This window comes from Poeciliopsis prolifica, unplaced genomic scaffold (assembly GCF_027474105.1).
Source record: "Poeciliopsis prolifica strain line A6 unplaced genomic scaffold, Auburn_PproV2 SCAFFOLD004, whole genome shotgun sequence".
NCBI lineage: Eukaryota > Metazoa > Chordata > Actinopteri > Cyprinodontiformes > Poeciliidae > Poeciliopsis > Poeciliopsis prolifica.
Window position 1 is genome coordinate 10080090 of NW_026562379.1, and position 10670 is coordinate 10090759.

Consider the following 10670-nt stretch of genomic DNA (forward strand, 5'->3'; position numbering starts at 1 on the left):
CTGCCACAACATAGAATAAAACTTTACTGGATGCTGATCAATTCTCATCATTTTTGCCGCTTTGGTTGTTATGTCGCAAGTTTTTCTGGGCATGAAAAGAAGGAGGAGTTTTGCCTGGAGGCATTTTCACCTTTTTCTGAAAACATAGTATTTTATTGAAAGGCCCAAAGTTACTGAACATCAACTTCAGTGAATATTGAGAACGCTGGCTATTCCAAAGTTTCTATGCTTTATTCATTTGAGCTTTTGGCTTCTGACTGTCATGAGAGGTGACAAGTTTACCTGCTGCAGGTAAAACATCTAAATGGACCATGAAACAGAGATTTAGATGGATCTTTACAGTCTGTAATGATAACAAATTGCTGACATGTTATGCTGACACTTGTTACAGTTCTTAAAGAAAAATCAGAATTTGACAAAAAAAAAAAAAAAAAATTGGTACTGTTTGATCAATTTTGCCCCCCAAAATAAATAAATAAATAAATAAATATCAATACCAAAAATTCTGTATAGTTCTGCTACTGTAAAGTAGATTTATAATTCAAAAAATGAGAGAGTAAAACACAGAGAAGTTGATACTGATCTTTGGGACAGTCACACGACACACCTGCTGAATCGCTCAAGTGCAATAATTTTCATAGCCTGATATTTTGTTCTTTTTCAGTTTGTATTACATCAGGAAATAGAAAGAAACCAGGTGAAAATCACATGTGAATCCTCACATGAACATTTCTAAACTTGATCAAAACAAAAAAATCCAGTTTAATGTGTATTTACCGCTGATGTGGATGCACAATTAAGATTGAACCAGCCACAGTCACAAATGTATGTCAAAGTCATTATTTATTAAGACAATGTACAAAACTGTTGGTACTGACACAGCAAGTGTAGCAAAGTAGGAAGTGGCAGTTTACTAAACGATACTAGCAGTAAAATTAGAGTATCTGCATACCCTTTGGTCGTGCTTGTTAATTTGGAAATAGTTTCTTCTGTAAACAAACTGTTTCTTTCTTAGCAGGTAGAACCAATGCTTTGTAAATGTAGAAAACGTAACAAAATGTTAATATTTCAAGAGAAACTAATTGATAAACAATGCACTGTAAAAGTCATAAATTGCCTTTTGGCGCACAAGGATTTCTTTGGTTATTGCTGCATCTTAAGACATTCAGATGTAGGGAAAGCATGCTGAGTCCTGCAGTGGTCACCAGAGTAAACTTAAAGGAACCTTAAGGCAGGGTTTTGAGAATAAGGAGGTTCCTTGACTCTTAAGCAGAAGGTTAAGACATAAAGGAGCAGTCAGTTATTCAAAGGCTCCTGGAGGATGTCTAGAGCATCTGAGGCTTCAGGAAAAAAGAAGGCTAAGGAGGTTTTGCATATTTGGACACTTTAAAGGATCTGTCGGGGTCGGCCATAGCTCATTCCCTCCTGACTGGCTCCCTTATTGGACCCCATCTGCAACCCGATCACGTTTTTCCCAGCCTTCAGCTGCTCGTCACTGAAATCTCGCTTGTTCTCTTGTGCTTTCCTGCAAGAGAAAGCACAAGCACAAGAAATGTCACACGTTTAAAATGAAAAGAATTGTGTTTACTGTTTATTTTATTTCTTGTTTGATGCAGTGTGTTTTACTGGACTCACTTGAAGAACCAGTTAGGGTCTCCATTGTATGTGCCTTCCTCCTTGGTGACGGCCAAGCTGCCTAAAGCCGACAGGGTCCGTTGAACTGCTGCCAAGTCCTTACCTGCACCAGCACATAATGTGTAGGTTAAAGTACCAATCATTTTCTGAAGACTGGTCTTTTTCCACCACAGTTACACATTCTAACCTTCCCATAGGTCCACAGTCTGGAACATGTCAGTCTTGGTGACGCCGTACTTCTCTGCAGCGTTGAGGAATTGTGAGATCTGCTCCATTTGTTTGAAGGCCATTGGCGAGCTCTGGATCTTCTTTATCGGTTTGTTTCCAGGAAACAAACTATTAATAAGTTCACTCAGGACCTGACAGGGTGTCATAAAACAAAGAGAGGTTTGTATTATGGAATGCTCTTCTAAAAGCAGCGTGTCAAACAGGGTCAGCTAACTCACACATCCATCCTTCAGCCAGGCCTGGAAGCCCAATTTGCCGGCCTCTGGCCTTCCCACACCAGAGCCACATTGACGGCTGATCCACTCCACCAGGATCTGCTCCAGCTCAGGGTCATACTTGCTGTCGATCTTATCCTGAACTTGCCGGCTCATGCCGTAAGATGGACCTTTGTTAGCCATGCCGACACTCTGGAAAATGAGAAGCGGATATGATAGTGCTGCGTTATGTAGTGATGTTCCAGATTGATATGCTTTTGGCCTACAGTGGATGTTTATAGACAGTTCTATTTAAACTACAGAACAATGCAAACGCTTTAGTTTGCATAGTTTACATGGAGCCCAAAAGAGACACCCCACTGCTAACATGAAAACCCTCTTTAAAAACAACCAGACACGAGACCAAGTCATGGTGTTGCAAGTGAATTAAGTCTGAAGTCTTTCCTCCTAAGTCTTGAGTCAAATCTCAAGTTGAGTCTACATAAATAAACTGTGCATGTCTCTAATCGTAAACATGGAATTTCAAGTCTGAACAAGAAATTTGACCAAAAATGTAATCTAAGTAAAAACAATATTTCTCAAAAACCTTAAGAAAAATATTTTTCCAGCTTATATAAAACAATGAGTTTGTAAAAGAAAAAAAAAAACCTCTTCAATTAGTAATTTAGTCATTATTGGGCACATATTCCTAAGTTAAGTATCAACAGTTAGATATAGTGTGGCTGTCAGGCAGGTTGTACAAAATCCTGCCAATAGCCTACAACATGTTAAAGTCGAGTTGTTCTGTAATTGTTTTACTCATTCAATTTGTGACTTCATGACTTGGCTCCAAATGTGACTCCAGTGCATCCCTCTCAGACTTACCTTTCTCTTCACAATGAATGCATACAGTGTACAAAATTCACCAGCACAAACAGTGACCACATGCAGGTCGGAAGCGTGTAGATAAGTGCAACTGCTCATCAGCTCTGGTTGAATATTTTCTGCTCATCAGTGAAATTCATAGCATCACGTCTCCCAATGCACTCCATTCTGCCCTGTCAGGATGTTTAGGGCAAAATGATTTACAAGAGGAGCACTATAGAAAGCCATCCGATTTCTGCACTTTTGCCTTTAAAACACACATATATGCACTCTGTGTTAGCAAATGCAAACTGCCACAGATAATGACTAAATAAAGTCGTAGTCTTTGGGGGCCACCAGCCAAGAGCAAAAGGCATATCAGAGTGCTGTCAGCGCCATCCAACCTTTGTTGCCATCTTGATGTCAGGACACGTCAACTTCCTGTTCCTAGGGAGGTTAAGGAGTTAAGATGTTAAAGATGAATTTGAGGAGATTTGAGGAGACTTCTTTCTGTGTTGCAGTTTTAGCGGCAGCTTTAAAATCACAATGTAAAGTTGGGGATGTTTTGACATGATGTTTTCATTTTAATCTGAATTGAATTTAGAGTGGGAATGCAAGAAACGATTGTGTCCAAGAATTGCAACATACAGAGTTGCCAACTTTCACACATCTGGAGTGAGACTTAAGCCTTCTCTCCATTTCATACTTAGTCACTCTGCCAAGATTTCTTTACACTCCCATGTTTGTGATTGCTTCTCCCTGCGGTCCTGGTTTTGGTACAACTTTGGAAGACAAACACTTTTATGTTCGTTTGCTCACTACTACATTTATCTGTATGCTAAATGGATAATTTGAAGATTATAAGAGGTGTAAGAATGTATGAGAAAATTTGCTCCTTTTTCAATTTTTACTATCATTTTGTTTGGTTGCCTTACTATTTTGTACATTTGTACAAAATAGTACAAGTGTACAAAATGCACTTGTTTTCATGGGTAATATGTTATTTAGATTAATACAAGTAAACATGCACACATAATTTAAATTATGTAAGATTTCACTTCACATTTTAACATGCTTTAGTTTTGATCCCTACAGGGATCAGCTGACTATGTTTAAACATGATTGGACAGATCGTAACCCGAGATGAACCTGAATGAACTCCAAGAGACCTCCTGTTAAAAGCTTACATTTTTTTGGAGGATCATGATCAGATTATAGATTACTTCAAACCATTTAAAGTAGGTCCAACATATGTCTAGTCACACATCAACTGGCGAGTGTTTGGCATGAAATGACCTCTGGTAGACAGTTCCTTTGAATCCATAAACATATGAAATGATCCAAAACTGCAAAAGTATGAAATCACAAAGTGGTAAAAGAAGCAGCACCTGGTAGGAATCAGTCAATTTTGGAACTTAAAACATAAGTTTAGCTTATGTTTGACGTAAAATTTATGAATAAGGTTCACAAAGTTAAGTAAAGACACTCTGCATGTCTGTAATGCGAGTTGGTGTGCCAAAGCCATTAATGGACTCCTGCCCAGAACGTCCGCAGCGAGCTACCATCAACCCTCTTTAATACATTGTGCTTTTCCTGTGGTGGTTTTCCAAACCACACGAAACTAAACTCACATGCTAAGCAACACAGTCACTAACTTAAAGCCACAAGTTTACATATTTGAATTCATTTTAATCTCTCCCTGGGCCCCACGCACTCGTACAGACATTCATCTCTGTTGAATCAGTATTGCAGCGTATTGCTTGTCTGGTAGGCCCTCAGCTTGTCTTTTTTCTTATTGGCAACTAGTACTTAGTGTCATAAAGTACTCAGTGAACCACAACTGTAAATAGGATAGACTGAACTTATTGTGGGGACATGTTTACATGCACAATGCCTGAGAAAAGAGAAGAAAAAAGGAGCCAGGAATGTGCATTACATGACAACTGTATCAGGATTACATAAGACTGTTGGAGGTTAAGTGAGTCCAAGTCTATTTAACTGTTTATGGGCATCCAGGGACCTGCTGTTATGCTTGGCATCCAGCCTAGGGTCCAATAAGTCAGAACTATCTCCTAAACAAGCTCCTGTGTTGCCTGTCTGCTTATTGAAAACAGCATGTGGAACATTCTTTACAACCCAAAATGGTGCAGCAGCTTCAGCTGCAACAATTTCAGTTGCTATTTGTGCTACTAAAAGAAACACCCTGAGGCTGTTAATGGTAATGTAACCCAGAGGTTAACAAGTGTTTTGATAGTAGAGAACATCTGCTAGTTGTTGGAATACAAGGCCGAACGTAATGTGATAAATGAGTATCATGAGTGCAGATTGACAAATATTTCATTTGAAGTCATTGAAAGTCATCTACCTTAAAATTATATAAACATTATAATTAAAATGTATAAAAGCCCAACAAAAAGGCACTTCAAACATGCTATTTTTGAGAAATCTAAAAGTGCTGAATCCCAGAAGCATTACTGCATCAACTCAGTCCCCACAATTATCCTCTCTTCCTCATGTTTTTCTGCTCTGTTTGTCTATTGCCATGGTAAACGTGCCTAATGCCAGAACAGGAAACCAGTGTGAGGGCTGTGGCAACTGTGGCGGCATGTAGGGACAGGGAGTCATGTAGCTATGCCTTTTCCACAGTTAACCAGCTAACCACCAATATAAGAATTTGGATTGAGCAAACTTTGTGGGACTAACAGTCATTACAAGCATTTTGCTCCTCAGCATGACTTGGCAGATCAGTGCTGGGTGCAATGCTGCTGCTGATGAGATGAATCCAATGGTTTTCTCAGCTTTGGGTGGAGGATGCTGAGCTGCTGTTTCAGAGCTCTGCTGTTATTTCACTCTGGTTTATGGAAGCTGAGCATAAAAACTGCTGCTGTTCCCCCTGATCTGCCAGACATAGCTGAGCCCTTTTTAGAGCCTCCTGCCTGATTAGCTTGACAAAATGCATAACTGCTGCTTAGTCAGATCTGATGAATTACATCTGAGTCTGAAATCGAGGATGTGCTCCAACTAGCCCCCGCGACATGGATGCTTGGTTCCAGGGTTTCTGCTCTGTTTATCCACTGCTGCAAGATTGGCAGAAAAGATAGCTTTATCTCACTCCTGCTGCTATTCAGAAAATGAGGCTGCCGGCTGGTGCTTCCTACATAACTGCTGTTCCTGGAAACTCTTAGTGTGTTGCCATATTTAATGATTTGCTAGTTATCTGCAGTGCAAACATTCCAGAAAACCGTTTAAATGAGGCAGTAGCTCCATATGTGTTCACAATTGCAAGGCAGTGTGCTTCTAAGTCACATTTCTTTCTTCCTCACCGATTCATCTGCATCTTCATCAGAGCACCTTCATACCAGGAGTGCAGCTATAAACACTTGGCTGCAAAGGTCATGTATGGCATTGGATCATTTGCATGTGCAAACATAACTATGACAGTGACACAGGCAGATATGTTGCACTGTCTGATAGCTTCTCTGCTGTCCTTCTTGCTTTGCATGGAAAAAGTACATAACAATGCATGAATTTACATTTAGGACTAGATGTAAAAGAAGTTGGGTGAAAATAGAATAACATGAACTAGATCTGAGTTTTCACCACTTTATCATGTATTTTTTTTAAACTCCAGATAACAGCCTCATCATCACATTGACAATATGTGATCCCACTGTAAGACTATTGACAAGAAATGTTAAAAAATGACACAACTTCTGTTTTTGGAAGCTTCCTCTTGAAAATGACCTGAATTAAAGGTATACTCACTGTGCAAGAGAAAAGTCGAGTTCTGAGCTGGTTGCCGGTGCGGTGTGAGGTACAAGTGAGGATGCTTCACACAGAGTTTGTATATGCCTGCAGGGACGTCCCTCCCAAAAATGCCTGCTTAAAAGGAGGAGAAGGCACTGATGACTTCACTAGTCTACTGAAAGACAGAGTCAGGGTGGAGGAAAGAGGAAAAATGGGAGCGGGGGAAGGAGGAAAAAAAAGGAAACTTCGCCCTTATAAGGCCATGGCCTTTCAGCGGCTACCTCTCCCTGTCTGCTGCGCCTCTTCTCCTCACATCAAGACCGAGCGCCCTTCCTTATTTGGGTAGAGCTCATTCCCATGCAGAGGAGGGAGGCAGCAGCCAGGCAGTGTCGGTTTTGGTCAGAGGGAATTCTCCAAATACCTTCGCCACATCACACATCACTCACAGAGGCTGCGGGATGGTGGATGGGAAAGGGAATGCAAAGAAAACAGGGAAATTGTTTAGAAAAGAGATGAAGTCCTGGTTTATAACGCACGCAAACTGTTGAGAGGACTGAGTTGAAGAAATAATGATCCTCAGTTTGGATGAAATGGAATAAGGACTAGAAATTAGATTATTCAACCCCTTTCTTTCTCAGATTAAGACAAAGAACTCCATGTAAGTCCTGTGAGTGTCGTGTTGTGTGAGTGTGTGTGTGCCAAGCCAGCACTCGTGACATTTCCATAATTTCCATTTCCATTACGGCTGCCTTTTGGCATGACACTCTCATTTGTATGTGTGATTTTTGCTTCTGTGCTCTAAACACAAAAGAAACTGCTATTACAAAAATATACGCAGTGCTTTAAAAAAACCTTTAATACCATTTTAACCTTTTCACATTTTATCATGTCACAACACCAAGCCATAATGTGTTTTATTCTGGTTTCATGAGAGAGACCAAAACCAACTAGCACAGGAGAATGTTACAGAACAAACAGGATCATAAATAACAAAAGACAGAGACGTTTAAAGCAGAGTTAGCTCTGGTCAATCCATCATTTGAATATGAGAGGAGTTTGGCACAACTGCTGGACAACCAAGATATGATGTTTCACCGAAACTGACGAGCTGGCAAAGGGAAGCATTAATGAGAGCCGGAGTCCTGTTTACAGTTTGGAAACACGAGGGAGAATGTGCTCTGGTGAGATGAGAACAAAACTGAAATTAATGGTCTACATGAATTTCTACAAAACGTTGTGTGTGACAGAAAGGACACTACATGTTACGCTGAATGGCCCATCCCCTCCATCCTGGTGGCAGCATTATGCTGGAGAGAAGCTTTTCTTCAGCAGAGACAGAAAAGCTGAATAGAGTTAATATGAGAATGAATGGAGCTAAATACAGGGCACTTCTAAAAGAAAAAGCCTGAAGTCTTCAGACAGACTCAGAAGTTCATGTGACAGGAGGGGAATCATTTACTAAAAGCTGCAATGAGAGAAAGAATATGTCAGAGATTTATTTATTGATTTCTCAAAATTTGGAAATTGACATACATTTCCTGAGTATTTGGCATTGCCTTTGAACTGTATGACTTGGGTCAAACATTTTGGATATCCTTCCACAAGCTTCTCACAATACTTTGCTGAAATTTTGCGATCTGGCCTTTCGTGTTTCTTTTGGAGAAAAGACTTCCTCCTTGCTGAGTGGCTTTTCAGCCCGTGTCAGTACAGAACAACATATTTCACTGTAAATCCATACAAGGTCTTTTTCCTTTTTTCCAGTACATTTTGCACCAAAAGACATTCATCAATGGGACACAGACTCCGTCTCCACCCTAAGCACTACGACGGTCAGATATTCCCATCAGGTTTATGCTTGCGTAAAATTGCTTGAGCAATTGAAAGCAGCACCTGGATGCATCTGGAAGGATGAACCTTGTGCAGCTCCAAAATTCTCTTCCTGAAATATTGGCTAATTTCTTTTGACTTTACATTGTGTCTCAGGTGTGCTATGGGGATCATCAAAATCATGCTTCGGGGATTTTTTTTGCTGGAGCAGGAAATGGCAGACAAGTAAGGTTAGAGGGAAAGATGAATGTAGAGGCGCCCTGGACGAAAACCTGCTCCAGAGAGCTCTTGACCTCTGACACAGAGCCCCTCTGTGAATGTCTTGAACTGATCAAGTCAAGTCCAGACTTGAATCTCTTCATCTCTGGAGAGATTTGAAAATGACTGCACAGATGTCTCCCATCCAACCTGATGGAGCCTGAGAAGAACCGTGAAGAAGAAACTGCTCAAAGACAGTTCAGCTTGTGGCATCATATTCAAATGAACTTGAAGCTGTAATTGCTGCCAAAGATGTATCAACAAAGTATTTTGCAATGCTTAAGAATACTTATGGAAATCAGATTATTTATTTTTTTGTCTTTAGTAAATTTGCAAAAAGAGAAAAAAAAACTATTTTTGCCATACTCATAAAGTGATATTTGTATGTAGAATTTGGAGAAATAGGTTAGTCTAATACAGTTTGGAATGTGTCTTGAACATAAAATGTGGAAAAAGTTGAGCTCTGTGAATAGTTTTTGGATGCTCTGTACGTGTCGTTTTTTTTGGTCTGTTTTCAACTTTAGAAGCTCTTACACATTGGCATATTCAGTTATTAGAATGGTGACGTTCACAAAAGCTCTGACATTAAGTAAGATTCTGTATCTGAAACGTTTTGCAAAAGAGTTTGAAATTTCACTCTGCCATGTGTTGTAGTTGTCAATATTCAGTCTTTGCCTTGTTCACACTTTGTTTTGGTCAATTTTAAAACCTCCCAACATCATACAACGTAGTGTTTGCTTACAACTTTACATAATGCAGAAATGTTTCAGCAGTTTTTTTGCGCAGCGCTTTATCTCTTGCGAGTAAAAGAAAGAAAAACGATCAGGCCAGCTTTATCGGTGCAGTAACAACTGTTTTTATGCACCCCTGGACAACTCATTTATTCCTGCCCCAGCAGCTGGATGTAGAGTAGAACCAGATGTTTTTATATCTCAAGACCTTTTTGTGATTTTCCTTTTGATGCAGCTTTGATGAGGACTGTAGAAGACTGCAACAAGAATAAACACAGCTGCAATATCATAGCTGAAATAACAGCTATTAACATTTATCATTAATGAGAACTTGAAAACACGTCATGTGGAAACATTATTTCATTTGCGAGTGCAGCTTTACCAGCTGGATCGCTATTGTAGCTATGCATATTCTCACAATGTCATTTAAATAAGAACGAAAAAATGTAAGATGCTTTCATAAATTATTCTGCTAGTTTAGTTCAAGTTTAATTAAAGAAGAGAATAATTTGTAAATCAGAGAGCCTCAGGCAGATTACTTGATTAAAAACTGTAAAATAGTTAATACTTGCAGCAGCTGAGTCCCTGGAGGAAAAGTTTCCTTCATCTTGGACAGATTTTCCCGCCCACCTCATGACGTGTTGCTCTTGGGGATCAATAAAGTATTTTTGATTCTGTGTTTCTAAATGTACAATATATTGCAAATGAATTTATTGCTGTTAACCATTCCAGCTGTTTGTTTCTGTTACTTAGCAAATAGTCTTTAGAAGGCAAAATAATTGTAAGAAGACATTGAGGAAATAAATCTAGTTGTTTTTTTTTTATTCAAGACAGCAGATGTCGGCGAGAAGCAGCTTTTTCACTGAGACCTTGCTGTCGAGATAAAAATGTTGATTTAACTACTGTTAGCTGGAGTCTGTGTGCTATGAACCTGAAACAGAAAGACATGAACAATTCATAGCTTATTCTTTCACCACAACAAATATTGTTATTGTAGCATTCATTAGCGTTATTGCCTATAGCATGTGTTGCGTCATGCACCTGCAATACTCTGATTTCACCGTTTAAAGCACATGTATGTTTGGTTCATTAAATAGCTTCACATAAATGAACCGGTGAAAGCTCTGCCAGCTGCTCATTTCTCTTCATAGGTTGTATGTTTATGTTGGCCCAGGAAAAAATCATC

The 10670-nt window shown here is 39.5% G+C and overlaps 1 protein-coding gene across 1 annotated transcript; it reads right to left on the minus strand.

Annotated features, from left to right (window-relative positions):
* Nucleotides 1-824: 824 nt before the first annotated feature.
* tagln (transgelin) lies at nucleotides 825-6939 on the minus strand. The gene is made up of 6 exons (XM_055028867.1): nucleotides 6687-6939; nucleotides 3326-3368; nucleotides 2082-2270; nucleotides 1823-1994; nucleotides 1636-1738; nucleotides 825-1525 (listed from the first exon to the last, which is right to left on the minus strand). The coding sequence occupies exons 2-6, from the start codon at nucleotides 3335-3337 to the stop codon at nucleotides 1387-1389; spliced, it is 615 nt and encodes a 204-aa protein (XP_054884842.1). The 5' UTR covers nucleotides 3338-3368; nucleotides 6687-6939; the 3' UTR covers nucleotides 825-1386.
* Nucleotides 6940-10670: the final 3731 nt, after the last annotated feature.